At 37.0% G+C, this 26544-nt stretch overlaps 1 protein-coding gene across 1 annotated transcript in view; it reads right to left on the bottom strand.

Moving 5' to 3' along the window:
* The window catches only part of LOC149409718 (putative ATP-dependent RNA helicase DHX35), a 156511-nt gene that overhangs the window by 15088 nt on the left and 114879 nt on the right, over positions 1–26544 (bottom strand). The window contains exons 4-9 of the mRNA XM_089649727.1: positions 17860–18045; positions 15776–15916; positions 14329–14521; positions 12546–12643; positions 11448–11691; positions 4234–4375 (exon numbers count right to left, since the gene is read on the bottom strand). Coding sequence (XP_089505853.1) covers positions 4234–4375; positions 11448–11691; positions 12546–12643; positions 14329–14521; positions 15776–15916; positions 17860–18045 — 1004 coding nt within the window. The remainder of the gene's footprint in view (positions 1–4233; positions 4376–11447; positions 11692–12545; positions 12644–14328; positions 14522–15775; positions 15917–17859; positions 18046–26544) is intronic.

The following is a 26544-nucleotide window of genomic DNA, read 5'->3' as shown; positions in this document are numbered from 1 at the left end:
TTATAAGAAATGATTTTAGATTTTCTCAGCCAAAAGTATTTTCAAGATAAATTTTTGGGTTATTATGCCGTGTTGCGCTTTCTCCTTCTTTAGCCAACGTTTCAGACAGAGTGTGGTGTCCATCATCAGGGCAGATGTTTAAGTATTAATTGAAACTGGCCATTACTTTGGATTTGTTCCTGAAGTCCTGGAAAGACCCAAAAGGCATTAAGCATGCATAAATAGAGTGGCGAATAAAAACCCTGTTAATATTAATACAAACAATGGGGTTAATTAAAATTAATTAACTGTTAATATTAATACAGCGTAATACGGGGTTTTCCAATAAGAGGTGTTAAGCGTGTTGAATAGCCCGCTATTTCGGTAGATGTTACTTTTGAAGCTGTCATTTTTTGACATTTGACAAGTAGAAACTACGCCATTAATAAAAATGGAATGATACACGCTTCAACAACGCATTGAAATTATTAAAATTCACTTGAGTGAATCAAATGCAAATCATCTTGAGTGATGAGGCCCATTTCCACCTCGGTGGCTTCGTCAACAAGCAAAATTGTCACATCTGGGGCTCGGAAAACCCAAGAGTTATTGTTGAAAAGCTTCTTTATCCTCAACGTGGGACTGTTTGGTATGGTTTATGGTCCGGCGGAGTCATTGGACCTTACTTTTTTGAAAATGAGGCTGGAGCAACAGTTACGGTGAATGGATTGCGCTATCGAGAGATGATTAATGATTTTTCATGGCCGGAATTGGATGATATTGATTTGGACAACGTTTACTTTCAACAAGACGGCGCTACGTGCCACACAAGCAACGAAACCATTGATCTTTTACGATTGAATATCAAAATAACACCTCTTATTGAAAAACCCTGTAGTTCTTGGTATCCGGTATCTAGATTTAATAATAAGATATATATACTTGACAGCTACACCAAAACAAAACGCCACAAAAACCACATTAATTTAACTAATTATTATGTATACTGAAATACTGGCCCTAAGAGGATTAACACGTGTAACACTCCATATAATTTATAAATACACACTTCACCGCAAACTACACTTCTGCCCTGATGATGGACATTGCAAAGCTGTCCGAAATGTTGCCTAAAGAAGGAGGAAGCGCAACACGGCATAATAACCCAAAAATTAATCACGATAAAGAAATTACACAATTGCATAGGACTTTTCAAACTAGCAATGAAAAAATAGATTTTGATAAAAAGACTAGTTTGTTAAAATTTATTAAAAAGATATTTTAAACGCAAGCAATGATAGTACAAAATATAACTTAGTATAGTGAGTCCTTTATCAATGTGATATGGTGTGGACAAAATAAGTACATTTAGAGTCACGGAAATGAAATGGATAGACGCATTAGAAATGTGATGCTGGAGAATAATGACATCCAGATGAGCTAAAATATCCATTACGGAAGAAGAAATAGGCTTGCAAGGGCTGAGAGAGACTGGCTGGAGAGGTCCAATGATCTCACTCAACCGACCTCTCCCCATCCGGCCCGCCACACAGCTGGTGGGTGACGGCCAAGACCTGGACATACCTCACTCCATGAACCCAGGCACCCCTCCTAAGTCATCGGCCGTAGTTTGCCACTTGGGGTGACCTCAGCAGAGGTATTGGTTATTTATTTATTTATTTATTAACGGACATCGTCCAAATTACAAAATAATAACAATAATAAAGTAAAATGAAAAATACAGGAGTAGACAAAGGTACATGAAAGCAAAGACATATGGTAGATATAATATTAGAAAATAAAGTGACAAGTCGAATCAAGTCAAGAATACGCCGTGGGTCAGGACCACAGGACACTTAATATTCCGTCACTTGTTTAGCGACTGGCAAAAATCATTTAGACTTATCCCAAAAAAGTTAAGGTTTTGACTTGAGTTGACCAGTCTACACATTCTGGACAATGGTGAATAATATCCATAATTTGTCGAATGATGGTTGAGGAAGAGCAGTTCATTATTTCTGAGTCTTTGCGAGGGGATATTGAAGGGAATGAGTTGCAGTAGAGTAGGTGAATCAATAATACCATTTATAATTTTGAAGAAGCAAATGAGGTCATTTCTTTACCGACGGACTTCCAAAGGAGAGAGGTTTAGAGTTAGTTCAATTTCATCATATGAGTATTTGCCTTTTTCTAATCCTAGCCTCCTAGCAATCCCTCTTAAGAACCGATGTTGAACAGATTCAATGCGTCGAATGTGGACAGCTTAAAAAGGAGACCAGATAACACAAGCATATTCAAGATGGGGGCGAACCAAGGAGCAGTAAAGAGTTCTAAGGGTATTTACGTTTTTGAAGTCCGAAGTGATTCTAGTGATGAAACCAAGTAGTTTGAGGGATTTATTAACGATTGCAGTTATGTGATCCCGAAAAGAAAGCTTGCTATCAAGAGAGACACCAAGGTCTTTAATAGATGTAACAGTTGCTAAGCAAATATTATTAAGTTTGTATTCGAAGACAATCGGTTTTTTTGATATATAGAAGGACATAATTTTGCATTTATCGACATTTAGTTTCAAGCAATTAATTTTACACCAATCATTGAAAGAGTCGATATTCGATTGGAAAAGAAGGCAGTCATCGTGATTTTTTATTATCTTTAGAATCTTATTGTCGTCTGCAAAAAGCCAAAAGCGTGTATGAGAAAAAATACTAATAATGTCGTTTATAAACAAGTTAAAAAGAAGCGGTGCTAGATGTGCTCCTTGAGGTACGCCGGACGTTACTTCAATAATAGTAGACACAAAGTTGTTTTTTAACTCTTTGTTTTCTATTGCTTAAATAAGAATTAAAGAATAATAGCAAGGGGTTTCTAATACCGATAGCATATAGTTTGGCCATAAGGATTGAGTGGTTTACTTTGTCAAAAGCTTTAGAGAAGTCGGTATATAGAACATCTATTTGTGAGTTATCTTCTAGACCATTGACGATGGAATTGGTAAAGGATAGTAAGTTAGTAGTAGTAGATTTAGCAGATCTAAATCCATGCTGTTCCTCGATCAGTACATTTTTAAAGATAGGTGTGATTTTCTTCGTGATTATTGACTCAAATATTTTAGGAATATGGGATAATATCGATATGGGTCTATAGTTTTCTACGTTCGACTTATTGCCTGATTTGAAAATAGGTCTAATATAAGAAACTTTCCACGAGTCTGGAAAAGTAGCAGATGATATTGACAAGTTATATAACAAACAAATTGGCTTAGATATAGTAAATCCAACGAATGGTTCCCGATACCTATACCCGCCTCCAAAATTATAAAAACAATACTTTGAACACATTGTTCGCCAAACCAGGAATTCGAACCCGAAGAAGCTTATTATTTAGCTTTGCTAGCTAAAGAAAGCAATGCTTGATCATGTACAGAGATGTGCAAAATGGGTACCCAAAACCATTTGAAATGCAAAATGGAAATGGGTCAAAACTTTTCCATTTGAAAATGCAAAATGCAAAATGGTTTTTAGAAAAGCATTTCAAATGCAAAATGCAAAATACCTATTTTCAAAATGCATTGAAAATGCAAAATGGTTTCTCAGGTCAAACAATTTTGTCATTTAATAATGGACATCAATGTAGAACAAACATAATACATGTTGGTAAATCCAAAAACACCACGACTACAGATTATGAAACCACAAAAAATTTGCGCGGGACTAATGTTGACATGTTGCCAAAGTAAAAACATAGAAACTGCTATTTAATATTACAGCGTCATGGCCCCATGTTCAGTATTAGAATCAGTATTTTTTGTAATGGTATCACTCAATATCCAGGGCTCTTACCAGGGAGCAACTTGACAAATGTCAATTATCTCTCATAGCGAGGTTGAGGACCGACTGATATTTGTGGCTTATGAAAAAAAGATGAGTGGAGATAGTAGGAAGAATGTTGCAAAAAAGCATTTAAAATGGAAAATGCTTTGAGAAAAGCAAAAGAATGCAAAATGGAAAATACCCATTTTGCATTTTGCATTTCCATTTGAAATGGACTTATTTGAAATAAAGCAAATCTCTGATCATGTATCATATCCAGAAAGTCGGTATCGGTGGCTCTCCATGCAGTGCAGTACCGTGAGAAGTGGTAGAACCTTTTCCACCAGCTCAATTGGAGTGGGGGTCACAATCGTCAGCAACAAATCAAAAAGAAGATGAGCAAAATGGATATTTTCAATAATAATTATATCTAGAAATGTACCTGTAACATTTCCCATGTGCAACCCTGCCTGCCCTGCCTGCCCTCTGGATGGCGTTGGCCTTCGATATGGGACACAGGATCAAGTTCTCAAAGGATGCACTGGGGTCCAAGTAGCGCACCTTGTGGAAACCACAGTCAATCACTGCAAATAAATATGTAAAATAATAATGATTATTATGTATATTATTATCATCCACAAAGAAAATCAATCAACCATCGTCTACTAATGAACCCAGAAACATTCCATATTCCTTTCCGAATAAACTTAACCTTCTCCCAACATCTTATGCAAATGTGTCGACTATATAACATACACTGTAGTGGCAAGATCTCACCTGAATTACTGCACAAGTGTTATTTTTCTGAGCAATAAAACACTAGTTAAAAGAATGGACATAATTCAGAATAGAGACATGAGGTCTATATTATGCAGTAGCAGATATACTAGGATAAAAACAATACAATGCCAACTTATCAATTAAGTGTGTGGCAACGTTTAGTCTATAGTATTTACTTAGTTAAAAATTAAAATCTTACCAGATTATAATTATGTTAAAAGGTGTAGTTAAAGTATTAACACACTTCGGGGGGGAAAGGTATTTCTACCCGTTCGGTCGATTGATGCTTAAAGGCGGGAAGGGTAGTTCTACCTTTTGCGCCGGTTTCATTTCAATGGCAGAAAAGACGGAATTATTCAATGATTTTACATGAATATTACATACCAATATCTTTGTAAAGGTCCCAACTATATGTACATAATTATCGAATCGTAATTCAAGTTTTCTTTTTATATTTATCTTCGTGCCTTTCGTTTACATCGGTATTTCAACAAAAGAATAGTATATTATTTGTTATTGTAATAATTCAATTCCTGGAATGAGGATTTTTATGACCGTGAAACCCGATTACAATCTCTATCTCTGTTCCGCCCCACTCGACTCCTATGTGCAAGCAAGCGAGAGATGTCGGGCGATACCGATGACAGACCGTAATAAACATATTACAAGATTAATTGAGTTGTATTTGAAATAATAATTTCGTTTAACCACTCAGAACATTAGAACGTCAAAAGACATAAATATGATTATAGCGGTCAAGACATTAGAACGTCTTTTCACGTAAACGCGTGAGATTTTACAAAAATCGATTTATTTCCATCACTAGTATACGGATTGCTATGATTTAAAAAACAGAGTATCGATAATGAATAACGCTACGCGTCTGTATTCAAGAATATCTATGGAACGTAGAGGTGCATTATCTAAGCCGATTGGATCTGTCATCTTGTTCGTTCATAATTTATTGCGTTTCTAAATAATTTATTAAAAATATTTTAGTTTGGACGGTTAATATTTTGAGGTGACTAATAGTTTTTAATTATATTTCTTCAATATATAAAGTGTTATTTCTTTATGACACTCAGAAAAAAGTACATTTTTCACGGCTTTGAAATAATGGTCAGCGATTTTTACATATTTTTGACGTTTTCATAAAATGTATATTTAGAAACGCAAATATTTACGTATAACAACACAATGCGATAGTGGATTTCATAATCTTTCCAAAACATTTTTTAGAATGAGGCTACGTTTCCCAAAACGTGAGTTATGAAGCTTTTAGCAAAACTCGTAAATAACACAAAAATTATCACGTTTTGACAGTTCTCAAAGGAACACACAGTAAATAAAAGTCTACGTAGAAATTTTTATCAAAATATTTTAATTATTTTCAAAGATATTAGTGATTTTAAAAAAATTAAAGAAATTCGCGCGAGACCTTTATTTTCGCCCGGAGACAGCGTAGCGCCAGCGCAAAAAATACCCGCCAGAAATGTGTTAATGGTACAGTTTATGGCTATCCTATTTAGTGATAGCCTCCAGAACTTTAATAAATTTCTCGAATCTCTTGTTTTTACTTGACTTCACTTAACACAAACTTATTTTTGTGTTGTTGTTTCAGACAAACATTCGCAGGTTACATATTAATTCTTACATACATAATAACAATGGTTGTACACCACACAGTTGGTATTTATTATTTGTAATTTTTTTATGTTAACCATCTGTCTGCTGTGTACATTATAATTTTTATCGAATTATTGAAGAAAGCAAACACTTTGTGGCTTGACATTTGCTAGTTCAGGGGGTTGAGGGCCCCCAGCGAGGGGGGGGTGTACAGTGGCCGGTGACCAGCTCTGTAGGTTGGCGAGATGGACTACTCAAGTTCAGGCGTGGATCGTCAATCGGACTTATGGTTCTGGACCTACCTTTTGCTAGAAAGGGTTCACGTCGCATTCAGTTACCAAATGAAAGAAGTATTGTGATACATCGGGTTTAATACATCCAGCAGTACATGGCGTCACAATATGGAACAGATATTAGTAGTATTAAACAACACAAAACATAGGTGATAAACATCTTAGCATTATCCTATCTAATTTCTCCCTGGGCTCCGGGGTACTGAAGTTAATATTACCGCAAGACACGACACAACAGGGGAAAACAGGTTAATAGCGAACTCACATGCATCTTGCATATTGCATTGGTCGTGATTTAGGCAATCTCTCGAGTCGCCCAGGCAGGTAAAAATGGTCTACCTGTCGTCTGGTATCGGCTACGTCCTTGGTTTATTCAAATAAGATTCCCATCTTATTTGAATGGGGCAACCGCGATGCTGCGGGAGGCCTCAGCACAAAGCGTTCGAGTAGGACGCGGGAACTCTCGGCACAACAATTGACTTGCCCGAGCTCTAAGAGCGTTGGTTTTGTTCTGTGGGTCACGGGTCATAGCCGCGGGCTCGTTTGTTTGCAGCGCGGGTTGGAACTAAAAACTAATAGGGTTTTCTCCGGCATTTTGAGAGTCCGTAACTATTGCTTATTTGCATTACGTAACACATTATATAAATGATTTTTTCGTTACTTTATTTTAAACCACTTTATTTGAGTTATATAGGTTGACCGTTTCCTTCTGTTTACCTTGTAATTGTCCCTTGTATTTTATTTAGTTTATATTTCCATTTTCCTGAAGAAGATTAAATGCAACCGAAATCGGTCGACCTATATGTGGTGAACGTATGTCTGTCGGTATGAAAGAGACAGGCATATCTGAGTGAGACAGCATGACCGAGACGTATAAAAAGGCGTGTCTGTTGTAACTCGTCCTCTCTTTGCAATAACATCTCGAATACTGTCCATTTGTATAAATACTAAATAAACCAAATAATATGGAGTATCAAACCGTATATTATTTACAAATTATCTGAGTGATCGGCACGGCAGATCACCACAGTTGGCGCAGCCGAAAAAGGAAGCTGAACAGCCGCTAAATTCTTCCTGGAGGAAGAACCACAGTAGGCGCAGCTGAAAGAACTACAGTTGGAGCAGCCAAAAAAAAAGGAAGCTGAACAGCCGTTAAATTCTTCCTGGAGGAAGAACCACAGTAGGCGCAGCTGAAAGAACCATAGTTTGGTTATAATCCCACCGAGCACCGCGGAAGGGATTATTTTCGCATAAAAAAAAATAATTTGGGGGCAGCTTCACGGACAGTATCGGACATTGAAGGAGTATCAAGGCAAGGAACTGGCAAGGAGATTCAAGGCGCTGAGCTCAAGGAATCAGCAGCCGAGAAACCGGAGGATAAACGGATCCAGGCAGCTTGTACCGGGAGCCGACACGGGAAGGCGTGGCGGTGGTGAGCGGACGAGAAGGACGACCAGGAATCCGGACGGAGCCAGAAGACGGTGATTTGGGATTATTTAAATTCACTAGGCTAGTGTTTGGGATTAACAGTGCACCGGCAATATTCTGTAGAACTATAGCTTCATGTCTACAAGGTTTGAAGAAAACAGCGGTTTTCCTGGATGATATTATGGTTACAGGAGAAACGATAGAGGAACATAATGCTAATTTAAATGCAGTTCTTAATAGGTTAAAAGATTGCGGTTTGTGCGTAAATATTCAAAAGTGCAATTTTAACGCTTCATCGGTATGTTTCTTAGGGTTTGAAATCTCGAAGGAAGGGATTAAACCTATGGAAGATAAAACGAACGCAATTAGTAAAGTCGCGCAACCAACAGATTTATCAGAGCTACGCAGTTTTTTAGGAATGGTAAATTTTTACCGATCTTTTGTCCCAAATATGTCTATGTTATTAGATCCTTTGCACAAATTATTGAAAAAAAATACGAATTTTGATTTTAATCAAGATTGCGTAAATGTTTTTAATAAAATAAAATTAATTTTATGTGATAATCGAGTGTTAGCACATTACGATCCAAATGTTACTTTGAAGGTAGTTACGGACGCCTCAACGAAAGGTTTGGGTGCAACATTGTTACATGTGTATGAAAATAATTTACAAAGACCTATTTCTTTTGTTTCTCGTAAACTGACAGAAGCGGAAAAGAAATATTCAATTTTAGACCTCGAGGCTTGTGCAATTGTGTTTGCTTTTAAGAAGTTTTTCGAGTACATTTACGGAAGGGAATTTATTCTAGAAATAGATAATGAACCTTTATGTAGAATTTTTGGTGAAAAAAAGGAATTCCTGTTTTAACTTGTAATAGATTACAACGTTATGGTGTAATTCTCTCATCTTTCAATTATAAAGTTCAATACGTAAAATCAACATTAAATTGTTCGGATTACTTATCTCGCGTACCTGTAGGAGATCCTGTTGAGGAGTATAATAACTTCGATTCAAGAATTTTGTGTTTATTCAAAAATAATAGCGAGATGCCAATAGATGTTGAGGAAGTTAAAGCAGAATCTAATACGGATAAATTATTATTAGAGATAAAAAATTATCTTAGAACAGGGTGGCCAAATAAAGTCAATAAGGATGATTGCAAATGGATTTATTGGATAAAAAGGAACGATTTATCAATAATTGATGATTGTATTTTCTGGAACCATAGGTTAGTAATTCCAATAAGTTTAAGGGATAAGATATTAAGCTTATTGCATAGATCTCATCTAGGGATTGCCAAGATGAAAGGGCTAGCTAGAGGCTATTTTTGGTGGCCAGGGATAGACAGTCAAATTGAATTTTTAGTTAGAGAGTGTGGAAGTTGTGCGGAAATTCAACCATCACAACCCAAGAGTGAGTTAACTCCATGGCCGATAACGGAAGAAATTTGGAGTAGGGTTCATATAGATTACGTAGGGCCTATCGGAAATAAATATTTTTTGGTAATCATAGATTCAACCTCAAAATGGTTGAATTGCGTGGAAGTAAATTCACCTAACTCAGATAATACCATTAAAATCTTAAAGAGATTATTCAGTTATTTCGGTAGTGTACAAACCTTAGTTTCTGATAATGGAGCAGCATTCATGTCAGCAGACTTTAAACAGTTTTGCGAGTTAAATGGCATTAAACATTTAACAACACCTATAAATCATCCTCAATCAAATGGATTGGCAGAGAATGCAGTCAAAACGTGTAAAAAATTTTTAAAGAAAATATTATTAGAAAAAAAATTTCAGTCAGGTTATAATGAGAAGTTAGAATGTTTTCTCACAGATTATAGGAATGCACCACACTGTACAACAGGGTTAGAGCCAGCAGTTCTAATGTTTGGTAGAAGGTTAAGGTCAAATTTGAATAATTTTATACCTAGAGGGGGGAAGGTAAAGGAAAATGTGATTGATAAAGATACCAAAATGAAAATGTCAAAATGTCAGGAAAATCAGAAATTCTATTATAAAAGGAATAACAAAGTATCTACGAATTTTAAGATTAATCAGAAAGTTATGGTTAGAGATTTTAGAGACCAAAACAATGATAAGTGGGTACCAGGGAAAGTACATAAACGTTTGGGAAATAAACTATATTTAATTGAGGTTAAATTGAATGATAAAATCATGTACTGGAAAGGACATTTTGATCAATTATCCAAACTGTGTGTATCATGGGAAAAGAACCCTAGTATTTTAATCCCTGAGTCTGAGACGAGGAGGCTATCGTTCGATGAGTACGATGTCTCCGACTTTGTTTCGGATGACAATCTAACGGGTGACCCTCTTTTTCCTTCCAGCTCCAGTGAACCCGTGGCGTCAACGTCGGGGAACTGGAAGGAGCGCCTTCGACCAAGGACAGAGAAATCATAATAAGCAGCAGTCAACTCCCGAATCAACATGGTTATAAATAAAAAAAGAAAATGTTGTAAAATAATAATTAAATATGTGTATGTATGTTTTATAATTATTATTATGATAATCATGTTGTGTTACTGTCTGCTGATTTAAGTGTGGAGGGATGTGGTGAACGTATGTCTGTCGGTATGAAAGAGACAGGCATATCTGAGTGAGACAGCATGACCGAGACGTATAAAAAGGCGTGTCTGTTGTAACTCGTCCTCTCTTTGCAATAACATCTCGAATACTGTCCATTTGTATAAATACTAAATAAACCAAATAATATGGAGTATCAAACCGTATATTATTTACAAATTATCTGAGTGATCGGCACGGCAGATCACCACATAAAGTGGTAACAAAGTTAAAAAAGTTCAATTTTAATTTATTTATTAATTGTTTATGCAAAAATTTGTAAGTATCGCCCTGGTGATACAACATTTTTATAAGTATCGCCCTGGTGATACAGCATTTTTATAAGTATCGCCCTGGTGATACAACATTTTTATAAGTATCGCCCTGGTGATACAACATTTTTATAAGTATCGCCCTGGTGATACAACATTTGTAAGTATCGCCCTGGTGATACAACATTTATAAGTATCGCCCTGGTGATACAACATTTGTAAGTATCGCCCTGGTGATACAACATTTGTAAGTATCGCCGGTGATACAACATTGTTATTTAGATTTGAGGTTTTTGTTTTTCATTTCGTGATATGAACACGAATTTCAAAAACACCTGAAAGGAACACTTGATTCTGTACAGAAACGGGAGGTTCTTTTGATACTTTAACAAACTTGTTAGAGCACAGACGTGGGATGGGAATTCTGTCTTTGTTTAAGAGGTATTTCAATGGAAGATGCTCCAAAGAACTAGCGTCATTGATTCTTTCCACACCGGCGCAGCCGGGAAACATATGCCAAACAAGCGCTAAACATTCAAACACAATTGACATTCGTCATTTTCAACAGCTCGGCGTTGGAAGATTTGCCTCTTCAAGACTCAAGTTCATTTCTTTCTTGTGTGAAGTTAGTGTAAAAATTAAAATACTAACAAATTTAATAAATAACTAACCGTAGCTAATGCCCGGAATGGTAACTGAAGTCTCGGCAATATTAGTCGCTATGACAACCTTCCGGCATCCCTGTTTAACACTCTGGAACGCCTTCAGCTGCTTGTAGGCCGGCAGCCCACCGTATAGCGGGAAAACTGACAACTCGTAGGCAGCCATCTTGGATTCAAGATGGCGGCCCGTGACGCGCTTGTTGTTGTCGGCTGCATAGTCTTCCAGGAGACGGGTGGCTGATATAACTTCATCCTGATTACAGAAAATAAGAGGTAACAATATTTTATTATAAGTCAACTAGAGCAGACATGTGAAAAATCACGGGATAGTTAAATTTCTTAACCAATTTTGAAAATGACTTTCTGTTAAAACATATTATTACAGATATATACACAAATAGGTACTTTTTCGCTTGTCGAAATTCTTCACATAATCAGTTTCAATTTTGAAAATGACACTTAAATTCAAAGCAAATTTAACTTCATTGAACTAGAATAACACAAGACGAACAAGTCGTTGTGGTAGTCGCTATTCTGGATTCATGATGGACGCCAGTCAGTTTTTTAATAGTTTTCTAAGGGGAATAAAGGGAAAAGGGAGAAATAACAACATCAAATAAAACAAGGGGCAGATGTCAAAATTCATTAAAAAATTTATGTTATTCTCATTGGCAGCCATTTTAAATTCAAGATGGCTGCCAGTGATAAGCTTTTTGTGTTCTTCTAAGATACGGTACTTAATCGAAAATAGCTGCATCCTGGATAAAGAAAATATAAGGCAAGTATCAATTCCTATTACAAAGTTTATTTCATGCATGTAGGCAACCATTTTGGATTCAAGATGGCGGCCAGTGATAAGCTTTTTGTGTTCTTCTAAGATACGGTAATCGAAAATAGCTCCATCCTGGATAAATAAAATATAAGGCAAGTATCAATTCCTATTACAAATTTTATTTCATTCATGTAGGCCGCCATTTTGGATTCAAGATGGCCGCCAGCGATGAACTTATTGTAGTCTTCTAAGAGATGGTAAATGGATATAACATCACGTTTAATAAAGAAAATATTGATTTTGGCACGGAGGAATAATGGTGGAATGTTCCTTGCCTGTCCAGTGAGAAAAGCCAAGATGTCGCCGAAAGGTTCCTTCTCGTGAATTTTAATGATGGTGTCCACTGTTGCCTTTATGTAGTCAGGTACTGGCTCTGGAAATAAAAATATTACAATAAAATACAAAATTCTAATGTACTATTTATAACACATCAATTTATTTATTTATTGCATCTCACTATACATAAAACACTTTTTTTTTCACATAAAAATCAACATCTAATTTCTAAATCAAACATTAAAAATTTTAGAAAATTGGTCACCTTAAGTTTTTTCGTCTAAATACTGAAATAAAATTACTGATGATGTTAAAAAAATACTGAAATAAAATTACTGATAATGATAAAAAAAAAACTGAAATAAAATTACTGATTATTGCCGCCACATTTTTTTATCATTTTATATAAATATAAGTAGTATTGAATTCACAAAATTCCATATTTTTTCCTCAAATTGCGGTTAGAATCATTGGTTTCATAAAAGTTTACATTTTAATTCTTCTCTGGTTACCTTTTAGATTTGAATATAAAGTGTGGTATTTTCTCTTTCTAACAATGTTCATATTCCTCACATACACAGTAAGTGAGGCACAACGATTTCTATCATATTTTCCAAAAACGAACAAATTAGCCTGGGGAGTTTATTAATATGGGTACTGGCAGGGCATTGTGTCAATTTTGGTAGAACATACCATAGAACCACGTAAATTTTGGCAGAACACACCATAGAACTACGTAAATTTTGGCAGAACATACCATAGAACCACGTAAATTTTGGCAGAACATTCCATAGAACCACGTAAATTTTGGTAACCTTGGGGTAATATTCAATTGCTCTGTGTCATACATAGAATAAAGAATACCACTAGAAGTGCCATCCATATAAATTCAAATGAAAACAAATAGCTCAGCGCTCAGTCTCACTTACACTCGCTTGACATCGTAGATCTCCATCCCATTTGAATTTTGTAAACACAATTTTGTATTGGGAATTTAAGCCTCGATTAGGCAGATATTTGGATCACAAAACACGCCCACAAGGCACTTCTTGTGTTATTCTTTATTCTATGGTGTCATAACTGGTGAAACATTTTTTTAACAGTGTTTGGACAGCTAATAGTTAATCTTGGCAGTACAATGTATTGAACACTGTCAATATTGGCAGAACAATCAATTGAACCATAATAATATTGGGAAAACAGTAATGGAAGAAACATTCGATTGAGGCATGGAAATTTATATATCTGTGGCAGGTGGTGTGGTTTTTTTTTTAAATACAAATGTACGATTTTATTCAGAGATTGACTGAAAACAGGATGAAAATCAGTGTCTGTATTAGATTTCGAGAAACTCTGCGTAAAGCCCGGCAACAGCGGTGACTTCAGTCAGTATTTTAATAAGACGGCCTCCATGGTCGAGGGGTAAGGCTCTCGACTAGCAAGGTTCAATTTGTGTTTTTTTCATAATGTTAGACATGCATTCAGAACTGAAATGTTGCTTGAAATGGCTTTGGCCGTGTTTGATGACCAGATCTAAATAGCCAGGTACTTCCCCACCGTCCTCTTCTCCATCCCCTTCCCCTCTTTCTTGATTCTGAATTCTTGACAATTTTTCGGTAGGTTCTTTATCTGAATTCTTCACACAACCGATTCCAAAGACTCGAATTGAAAGCAAATTTGTGAACCAGACTTCACGCTGGAATTACTGATGTACGCACAGAAAACCTAAATTGGTATGTTTGATACAGTAAAAACTGCCAATAAAACAAAAACTAAAATTACCTTTGCTATAAAATACATCTACAGGATGCATTCTCCCCTCCACTGACAGAATGGCGGCAGTGGGGCCTTCTTTCTCCCCACCAACCTTTTCCTTTCCCTTCTTCTTGCTACTGCTGCTGAGATTGAAGAAGTCACAGAGGTGCTCTGCGTCCATGGTGGCAGAGGATACGATCAGTTTGAGATGTTTTCTTTTCTGAAATCATAAAACAATACAGGTTAAAAAATGTTATCTTGCTTCAAAATTGATGTGAACCTTTAGTAGCATCCTCAGTTATTTATTTGGCCTACACAGAAAACGTGGATTGTTTTCAGGTAACCTAAATACCTTCACTAGGCATAGACATAATATATCTTTACGACGTAACCACATCCGGATTGCTTGTTTCACAAACTGGAAAATTATAACATTGTATGTATACATTGTTATGAGTTGCCCATATCCTCCATTAATCAAGCATCCCTATGACTACAAATCATAGAGGACACACCACCACATTAAACCATGCCTTAGTCACGTGCGATCAGAAGGATCATCAAAGTGATCGATGATAAACAGCAATAAGCGCTAATGCAAAAATCAAAGGAATGATTAACTACGGACGAGGGGGAGAGACGAAACAGGAGGGGAAGCGGGAATGCACTTGAGTTGAGAGAACTCGGCACTTCTGTGCAGAGAGCAGTGGACTTCAGGTGGGAGTTAAGAGATTTTTCACAAAAACGGTGATGTATAAATAATCAAATTATAATTACTAATTTACCATGAATAGGTATCGTTTATAACACAGCTAAAAATAATTTGTCATTCATTCACAAAGAGGAAACAAGGATAACAGTGTGTTATGAGATCATTCTTCTTCTTCTTTTGTATGGTGGGGGGATCAGAAGGAACAACGTCTAGGTCAATGAGCCGGTCTACGGCCTAAGGCCCTCATCAATCCCGAGGGGGAATGAATGCAGCAGACATTCTTTAACCACATGTTCGGTGGTCTGCACCGCACTGCATTCACACATCGCCAACTCTTTAAGGCACCACCTGTGCATCATGTGGGCACAGACGCTGTGAAAGGATCTTATCCTATTGATGGCAGACCAGACTTTACGAGGCAGTGAATATTCAGGCTGTCTCTCAGTGGGGTCGTGCACGAGATGGACCTTTCTCACGTCGGCCGATTGCCACTCAAGTTTGCACCTATCTTCTGGAGTGAGAGGTAATCAGAAGAACCTTTCTCCTTCCATCCAGAAGGGTTTTCGGGACTTCAAGACATGCAGGGTGAGAGACGACATCATCATGCAAAGTATACCCTTCTTGTATACCCACAGAGATAATTAATGATCACTAACGTTATTTGCCCTGTTACAAACCATTTACCCCGGGTTACAAACTGGTAACGGCGTGAATCCAGATAATATAAAAGACAAACATGTAACGATAAACATGAAAACATACCTTTAATATCTTCTTTACCAATCCCATGATGACGTCAGTGAGTTGATTCCTTTCGTGCACTTCGTCCAGCATGATGCAGGAGTACTGCGTCAGCAGCGGGTCGGAGAACATCTCTCGAAGGAGAATGCCTTCGGTCACAAACTGGAAGCAAGATAACCGATTGCATGACTAAGCAAAAGTTCTCCATAAAGTTTTAAAATTGTTTTTTTTATCGCAAAGAAAAGCCTTAGATGTCGCTATTTTATGTGATTACCGTACAAGAGTCCCAACTATCCAGAGCCAGTGGCACTATGGCATCTAATTACAACTGTGCCACACTCTTAGTACCTACTCATAATTACCAAAAACAATGTTTCTTTTTAAAAAACCCAAACTAGTGTACCAAAATAAGTACCAATTTAACAAAATAGGTTTTTAGATTCTTAATTTGGGTTATTAAAAAAGAAATAGAAATCGTCTAAAAACCGTTTTTACTATTCATTATGGGTTATAAGATATGAGATTTTCACAGCCAAAAGTATTATAGTAATTTATTTTTGGGGTATTATGCCGTGTTGCGCTAACTCCTTTAGCCAACATTTCGGAAAGCATTACAGTGTAATGCGGTCCGGAATGAAGGGGGCAGCGCAACACGGCATAATACCTCAAAAATGAATCACTATAATTATAGGTTATATAGTTCTATCGACATTAAAGATGGCCGCCATACTAAATAAGTAAAATATTAATTTTGATTAGAATTAAATAGCAAGGTTTTTATATACATTATTTTCCAATTCCGGACAATAATATAGAAAGAGTTCAGCACAAATTTCTTAAGTACGTAAATTTTAAGCTCAGAATTCCTATCGATTACATTAATTATGTCAGTTTGATGAATCTATTGCATCTAATAACACTGTCTGACAGGAGAATTATTTCAGACCTGGTTGTTTTACACAGAGTCATCAACAACTTAATTGATAGTCCTGCCATCATTGCCACTGTTAAATTTAGGGCCGACTAGGAATACAAGACAAAATTTAACATTTTTCTACAATACATACATGACCAACTATCAGACACACTCACTGACCAATAGGATGCATGATCTGGGCAACAAGTATGGGGGTGCTATTGATTTATTTATGGACTCCATTTATAGAATTAAGCATAATCTGTACAAACACTTTGTCGAATCCTACAAATTAGAGTAGATTAAATGTTAAATTAGTTTTAATGTTTTGTCTTATATGTAGTTTTTTGTAATTCCTTTTTTACTATAAGTTACTCTTACATTTTACCAATATTGCTTCATATACAGGGTGTATCGGCAAGTACCCGACAAACTTTAACCAGCTATTCCTCAGCACATTTGGAGTAAAAAATGTTATGGGCGCTTTGCTGTCCAGTAACATTTTTTTTCCATTAAAAACAAAAAATAAATAAAATATCCACACTCCGTCACTGTCATTTGCCTTGTTTCTCGTGTTCAACAGCTGTTATTAGCAAGTGCGTCAAAAAGTGTCCTCGCTCTTTCGTACACACTAAATAATAATAGTAAAAATATTAGACGAATGGTGCCGTGCCATTTCGTTGTGATTGTAAAAGCGCGCCAACGTAGGTACGTACGTACATTATTCAACGAAACTCGAACAAAATATTGCCAGACGGGTTTTCAAACTTTGACAAAGGATAAAACATTGGTGACACGTGGTGAAAATATGAATAATAAATTTTTTATTAAAAAAAAAATGTTACCGGACAGCAAAGTGCCCATAACATTTTTTACTCCAAATTTGCTAAGGAATAGCTGGTTAAAGTTTTTCGGGTACGTGCCGATACACCCTGTATAGTTTTTTCATTTAGTATTTTTTTGTTAATTATTCCTTAATATTTTCTCATTATACTTGTAATCACAATTTTAAAATTGTGTATTTTGTACCTTCTTTACAATGGATTACATCTATTTACTGTCAGTATCTCCTGTATAATACATATTCTCCTATGTACACTGCATCATGTATCACTTCTATGTAAAAGCCTTTTTAGGCGTATATATAAATAAATTCAGTTGGAAAAACAAAAAATGAAGAAGAACTTACCTTGATCTGCGTGGAAGTTCCGTACTGACTCTGAAAGCTGACTGCGTATCCCACGGTTCCTTCGGCCCCACATATTGTATCGCGCTCCAAAGCAACGCGCTGGGCTAGAGTCACTGCTGCCGCCACGCGTGGCACAGTGACTAGCACCGAACTGCCGGGCTGGCAGTAGCCAGCCTCCACCAGATACTGAAAATAACAACAAAACTAAATTATTATTTTTATTGTAATTTCTGCACAACTACTCCCAACTTTTTTTCGGACTTCGGACCCTACAAGATGTGCCCAGGAGATTGGTGAAGTCATCAAATCGGCGATGGATGGCTTCATACAATCGACTACTAAAGAAACTGGTGTGGGCTCAAAGCCGTGGTTCAGTCGACAATGCTCCGAAGCAGTTCCACGAAAAAACGCAGCTTACCGAGCCTACAACACATCTCGAATTGATATGCTTGGTGTAACTATAAGTGACCAGCTCAGGTACGGGGGCTCCATCGAAGCCAGAGTAAAGTTGGCCTCTCAGAAGCTGGGCGTACTGTACAGGGCCCGCAGATACTTTAATAGTACACAACTGCTGACCCTGTACAAATCGCAAGTGCGCCCTACTGTCGAATTTGGCAGCCATCTCTGGTCCGGAGCCCCTAAATACCTGAAAAAAACCCTTGACTCTGTGCAAAAACGGGCGGTCCGTTTGATAGATTCCCCAATCTTAACAGACGGACTGCAATCTTTAGAGCACAGGCGTCAGGTAGGTATGCTGTCCTTGTTCTATCGGTATTACAATGGAAGATGCTCTGAGGAACTAGCGTCATTGATCCCTTCGGCACCGGTGCGTAGTCGGGATACACGCCAAACGCGCGCCCAACATTTGTACACGGTTGACATTTGTCAAATGAGAACGGGTCGCTTCTACGATTCGTTCTTAAGTTCAACAGCTCGGCTGTGGAACGAACTGCCGGCCTCTGTGTTTCCTCCCTCCTACAACATGGGACTCTTCAAGACCCATGTTCACTCCTTCCTCTCCACAAAAAGACCCTCCACACAGCATCCCCAAAGATGACATAGGCCCTGAGGGAAATTATTTTCTTCAGGGCCTCCTGTGTGAAGTTAATATAAAAAAAAATTTAAAAAATAACCGTCTGGGGGCAGTCAGACCATGGTAACCCAATTGCGGTATGTTTTGAGGCTGAAGGAAGTGGGGATGGGAATGAAATTTGGAAGTACCTGGCTAGTCAGATCTGGTCACCAAACACGGCTAAAGCCATTTCAAGCAATGTTTCGAATACGTGAATGGTGGTCTTGCTAACCTTATTTTTTGTATTCCCTACAACACTCCCAACTGCTCCCAACCGTCTGGAGCCAATGAGACTTATGGCATCACCAAATGGGTTAAGTTGTGAGGCTAGTGATAGTGGGGAGGGGAAGGAGATAGGGAAGAGGAAGGTGGGAAAGTACCTGGATATTCAGATGTAGCCATCAAACACGGCTAAAACCAATTTTTTATTTTTTTTTTTTTTTTTTATTTCTATATAATATTTACAGTGTTCACATAATTATTTATATTTGTACATGATATATTTCAAACTAATAACTATAATACGTTGTGTGTAAGGTAGGTTTGAGAAGGTGAAACTGTTTGTGAGTAATATTGTATGTTTCGTGAACACCTCACTAGGAGAACCTGTGCTGAGGTGTTTATGTGGTTATATATAGGTGTGACAAGTATTTATGTGTTGTAGAAGAAAGTTTTTTTTTTTTATAAGTTTTAATTTTTTTTTTTTTTTTTTTTTGGTTTTTGTAAATTGAATATTCATAATAAATATGTTAAAAAATATTTATTAACATATATGTAAGTGCATATATTTGTATTGTAAGTGTGAGTATAGTTGGTAAAATCTCGAAAATCGTGTTTATTTATTATACACGTTTTATGGTTTAGTTATGTTTGGTTTGGAGTTATTATGTTTTGAAAAAATAAAATATCATGGTTTTTGATCCAGGCTGTGATATGTTTTTTTGTGAGTGTTTTCGGATGTATTTGCAGTTAGTAGTTGCTTCAGAGTAATGGGCATACAATTAAACAGTTTAGTAGCGTAGTATTGAAAGTGTCTTTGTCCGTGTGTGGTGTGTTATCGGTATGTTTAGTGTTTTATTTGTTAAGGATCTGGTTTTTAACGGTTTCTGGTTTTCAAGCAAGGTTTCGATTCTGAATGGTGGTATTTCAACAGGGCGATACTGGAAGTATCTACCCACTCTGGAACATTCTATATAATTATTCGTTAAATTAATAAATTGTTAAATAACACAAATTAATCAAATAAAATTTACTTGCGCACGCCGGGATTCTAAGTGTCATTTATTCATGAACTCACTAACTCATTTCGATATAATTTTGATAAAAGTACCATATTTGACCATTTAGCCAAATTAAAATGTATCGATTTACCCAGTTATCTACTTGTTATCATGTCCGTTCTGGGTCCAACTGCCTAACTGCCTACCCTGGAGGAGACAGTGGGGACAGTGAGGACAGTAGTGAGAGTGGCCGAGTGGGTATTTTTAGTATCGCGAGGGGGGCTTAAGTGCGACAGGAACAAATGGGTCACAACATTAAACTGTGGGGGAGATAGAGGCAAGTTGCCACTGAGGTAAAAAGTCACATTAAATAATTGGATGTGCGTTTCGTAGCTATAATTCTATAATTTTCGCTGTATTAAATTAGTTTAAAAAATATAATACTGAAAATGAATTCTTTCCAAAGAAGTTTATTTTTTTAATATTAAACACAATAACTTTATTATTTTAAAAACATAATAATATTTGACAAGTCAAAATATTTCACCAACAAATGTAGATATAATATGTCTCGACGCCATCTAGTGGGAAATTTAGCACTAACAAAGCCTTTCCTACAAAAATAAAGTTGGTTGTTTACAGGTGAAAAAATATAACAAGCAGTAATTTATTGTTGATTGACGTACTAGAGTAGCTGCTAGCTTATTTTACGTTATAAACCTTTATTTTGGTAATTCATTTCACAATGTATAAGTATTACAAAAATTATCATTTTTTATACGAGTACCGTACAAAGAAGGTGGAGAAATACTACGACTACTCAGATCCTGTCACTAAACAGGACTAAAGACATATCAAGCGACGTTTCTACTCTCCATGGTGATCTTTCACCAGGGCGATACTAAAAGTAGTTACCACTCTGTTACAATCAGTTTGATTGCTCGATTAACCTGAGAAGAAATCCACCATTTTTAAATATGCATTGATTAGGTACATTCGAATATTATAATAGTCAACTGCAATATCTTCCACCCAAAATATCATTCGTAGAGAGAGAGCTACGATCCTTTCAAGTTTCCATTGAAAACAACAATATTTTTTTAATAAACATGATACCTTCCACGTAACAGGTACTTTGTGTATTTAAATACTAGCTGACGTATACCCGGTGTTGCTCGAGCTTTCTCTACTTACAATAAATATAATATTCTTGTATTATACAGGGTGTATCGGCAAGTACCCGACAAACTTTAACCAGCTATTCCTCAGCACATTTGGAGTAAAAAATGTTATGGGCGCTTTGCACCCCGATCTCCCCTGAATAAGTTAGTACCTACAAGTCTTTACGATTTCCTTCATTAGATAATGGACATACCTACGCACGTACGTACCTACAAACATTACAACCACCGAACAGAAGATCCCTAGAAGTGAAAGAAGTGTAAATGCATGGACGCAGTTGGCGCTAACAAAAAATTGTACAAAGAAGCGAAGCTAGCAGTCCACAATGGAAGGCTGGTACTTTCGCAGATTTCCTTTCCATAAAAAGACCCTCCACACAGCATCCCCAAAGATAACATAGGCATATTTTCTTTAGGGCCTAGTGAGGTATGGATTTGGCACAGGAAGGATGAAAGCAGACTGAATGATGTAGAAATGAAATCCCTGAGGCGTATGTGTAGTAAAACCAAATACGATCGTGTGAGAAATGTGGATATTCGCAAAGAATTCAAAGCTAATGTGTAAGATTAAGAAAGGGACACCTAGATGGTTTGAGCATGTAAAGCGAATGAACGAAGAAAGGATTGTAAGAAGAACATATGACGCGAATGTGACGCCTGAAGAAGTTATGGCACGATCAAGTGAATCAGATACTTGAGTCTGGCCATGTCAAGAGTCGGAATAACAGACCGGTATGAATGAGATGATGTATGAATGTGAATGAGGCAAGGAGTGTGTGTCAAGACCGAGTTATTTGGCAGTTCATTCTCTCTGCCTTCAGCGTGAGGGTTAGTTAGTTTTTATGATATACGCCGATTTGAAAGAAAAATCATGTCGACAATACATTTTTTTCTAGATGATTTTATATATTACGTGATAAGTGTTGTGGGGGACGTATTTCAGGGGTAAATTGATTCAGCACAGAGGAAGACTTTCTTTGCAAAAGGTCTTTAGACTCCTAGGGCTCCGACAGGGCCAATCAAACGGATCATCAGTTCAAGAAACAGTGCATTAATAATATCAGCAGTTTTAATTTTTTCAAATGGGGCACAGCGTAGACTTGGCAAAAAAAGGTTTTATAACCCTCTAATTGCCAAACCGTGTATTTGCGGCATGTTCCAAAGTAACAGATACTATCAGCATCGCCCTGGTGAAAAACCACCATTCAGAATCACAATTGGATTTCAATATCCGGAAGCAGTTGGGACTCTTGAGGTATTCACATTAATTTTACGCAAAATCGAGTTGTTTCGGATACAGTGACACGCCCACAACTCACTTTCATTCGCTTTTCTCTTCAGTGGAAAATATATCTATACTGTGATGCAGTGATTTGTGCTTAGCGACATTAAATATTAACAACAAACGTCCCATAAGCAAACAAACAGACAGGGCAAACAGTAAAAATCCATAAGTTGTTCATAAGTAAACAGTGAGAGCCATTAGTGTGATTGCCGAGTTAAAAAAAAGTAATTTAATCGATAATAATAATGAAATGTTTACATATAAATATGAGGAGAACATTATATATTTAAGAGCAAACAGGGCGGGCCTTAAGCGAAACGAAATTTACCATGAAAATAGCAGGTTTTTGAAATGTATGCAACAGCTATAATTTTTCAGTTATCTTTATAAAGGGACGCTGCCAAAATATTGCACAAAAATCACCACAATGGCGCTGTATGAGAATGACACATTTCTACGATTATATGTCTTATTACTAACTATAGACTAGTCAAACTTTTATCTTATTTGTTTATGATAAACTAATGTTTATAAGACAAGGTTTTTATGCATAGCACAAAGGATAACAAATTATTATAAGCATCAATTACTCGCCTGAAATTTCCATACTAATTGAAAATATCTCCCGAGTAAAAATAAATTTAAAAAAAAATATTACGTGATTTATCTCTAAATACAGGGTTTTCCAATAAGAGGTGTTGTTTTGATATTCAATCGTAAAAGATCAATGGTTTCTTTGCTTGTGTGGCACGTAGCGCCGTCTTGTTGAAAGTAAACGTTGTCCAGATCAATACCATCCAATTCCGGCCATAAAAAAAACATTAATCATCTCTCGATAGCGCAATCCATTCACCGTAACTGTTGCTCCAGCCTCATTTTCGAAAAAGTAAGGTCCAATGACTCCGCCGGACCATAAACTGCACCGAACAGTCACACGTTGAGGATAGAGAGGCTTTTCAACAATAACTCTTGGGTTTTCCGAGCCCCAGATGCGACAATTTTGCTTGTTGACGAAGCCACCGAGGTGGAAATGGGACTCATCACTCAAGATGATTTGCATTTGATTCACTCAAGTGAATTTTAATAATTTCAATGCGTTATTGAAGCGTGTATCGTTCCATTTTTCTATTTGTCAAATGTCAAAAAATGGCAGCTTCAAAAGTAACATCTACCGAAATAGCGGGCTATTCAAAATAACACCTCTTATTGGAAAACCCTGTAGTATGAAACAAAGTCACAATCCGCGTCTGTCTGTTAGTGCGCTTATTTCTTCTAAACTACGCAACGGATTTTGATAATGTTTTCAGTATCATTTAGAGAATTTCTTCCGGAAGGTTTATATATATAATACATGGAAATTATATTTATTTAAAGTAGAGAAAAATCTAGCAAAGCCGGATACACGTCAACTAGTAATAAATAAATAAAACAAAAGATAAATAAATATTATGGCGTAGAACCAAAATTGGTTGAGAGGTAAGGCTCACGACTAGCAATCCGAAGGTCACGGGTTCAAATCCCGGCGTGCGCAAGTAAATTTTATTTGATCAATTTTGTTTTATTTCACAATGTATTAATTTAAAATAGTGTATTTCCACAGACATAGGAATTAATAGACGAGAAGATAATGGCGAGGGGTAAAATCAACTGTTGAAGAACGAAGGGCGTAAGGCTGACTGTGATTCGTCAATAAATCAATCTGACAGTAAATAGGCATCTCGCATTATAATATCACCATTTACTTCTTAAAAGTAAAATCTGCTTTTGAATGAATAGACATTTTTACATGGGAGCGCAAATTACTCGCCACGTTATGAACTAATTTGCGAAGTCCAAATTCGGCAAAGTAAATTTCTTCTGTTTGCAGAGTCGTAGTTAGTTTCAGAATTATCGACCGAGAGCGGACGTGTTTTAACCGCTCCGATTTGTTTAATCCTTTCAGAAGGTTTCCCTTGTTAAGAGATCGCTGAAAAATGTTCAGCATCCGTGTTTTATATAGTGTTTGCCTTCTTATTTCGCGAAATGCTCGTAACTTCTACGGTTTAGCCGGAATTTGAAATTATTATAGCATTTTAAACCGATTAAATTTTGAAAGTGAAGCTAGAACAAAGATTCTCAATGCAGTCGAAGATTTTATACCTGACCCCTCAAGTGTCAAGTGGGGTCGGGATTTACGGGACCTCTCCAATCGAGGATATCTACCTAGAAAACAGATAAGCCATATTTTATTTAAAGTTTTTGTTTTTATTTTCTGTTTTTGTTTATATATTTTGTTACATATGACAAACATACACTTCATTTTGACTTTGGTTCAAGATTTTGCTTATGATAGCCTGCGATAAGCGAGCCCTAAAGGTCTGAGACAGAGGTGTGAAATCGTTGGATCACGACAATTGAAAGAATTGTAATTATTTTTTTGCTGGATTTTATTTAGGTATTGGAGCCAGGAAAGAGTCTAAAAGGGTCGAGAGGATACACTAAGTGGCATGAATGGCTAGGAAGTGACTAGAGAGACTAAAATAGACTAGGATGAGGTGATTTTGCACAGCTGTGCTGCCAAGGTCTGTTATCTATGTGAGGATATTGTGTCAGCGCTCTTTATTAGCAGCAGACACATGTCAGCGCTATGTTAGCAGCAGACACATACCTGAACGGATGACGAACCTCGTGCTGGCACTGTTGGTGGACGCGGTGGTCTCTCTCGCTGCAGCAGCTGGTACAGTTCCTTCGCCACCTAGGATTCTTGCAGCAGAGTCTCCATCTTCTATCTTCGTCGAGCGTCACAGCGGTGCTGCCAAGGTCTGGTATCTATGTGAGGATATTGTGTCAGCGCTCTTTATTGGCAGCAGACACATGTCAGCGCTATATTAGCAGCGGACACATACCTGAACGGATGACGAACCTCGTGCTGGCACAGTTGGTGGACGGGGTAGTCCCTCTCGCTGCAGCAGCTGGTACAGTTCCTTCGCTACCTAGGATTCTTGCAGCAGAGTCTCCATCTTCTGTCTTCGTCGAACGTCACAGCGGTGCTGCCAAGGTTTCTTATCTATGTGAAGATGTTGTGTCAGCGCTCTTCATTGGCAGCAGACACATGTCAGCGCTATATTGGCCGCAGACACATACCTGAACGGATGACGAAACTTGTGTTGGCACAGTTGGTCTAAATAACAAATGTAGATCCTAGGAAACAAATTGTACAGCGCCCTTGAGGTGATTTTTCACAAAAACGGCGCTCTACAAATTATCCAATTATTATTATTATTATTATTAGAGTATTTAGTTAAGACACTTTTACAAATGTTTCATAATTTACTTACCCCAGTAAACAACGATGAGCACACTTGAGAATCGCTACATTGTGATGTGATAGTATATGTTTCTAAAACTGATCCATATAATACGGTGTGAATAAGCTTAAAATAGAGTAAAATAATGCTTACTTATGGAATGTAATACGACAATTGGGTTTATTCTCTTTTTCACATCTATTTTTACAAGTTTTCATATCACAAGTCAACATTTTGCCGTGTTATTTCGTAAAATGAACCGATGATGCCTCGACCATAGTACGCACAAGAATGATGACGTCACGTTTTCAAATTTCACTTGAGGCCATACGCGAGCCCAGCCGGCTCCAATGGAACCGGTATGGGGAGTGGGGATAATACGCTTTTAATCACTTAGGGCAGGTCTACTAATATTCATATGTCTATGTATATTTCGTATTCTTGCGGTACGTTGCAAAGTTGAAGGTACTTTCGGTATAGTCCTTGTGAAAGACCACCATTAAATATTTAAACATTGCTGGAAATAGCTTTAACCATGTTTGATGATCATATCTGAATACCCAGGTATTCCCACGCCTTCCTATTCCCCATCTCCTTCCTCTCCCCACTGCCTTTAGCTTCACAACATGTCGGTTGGGAG

Source organism: Hesperophylax consimilis, chromosome 30, assembly GCF_061612785.1.
Source record: "Hesperophylax consimilis isolate HC1 chromosome 30, BYU_Hcon_1.0, whole genome shotgun sequence".
NCBI lineage: Eukaryota > Metazoa > Arthropoda > Insecta > Trichoptera > Limnephilidae > Hesperophylax > Hesperophylax consimilis.
The sequence above is the reverse complement of the archived record's forward strand: the minus strand, read 5'-3'. Positions and strand labels throughout refer to the sequence as shown.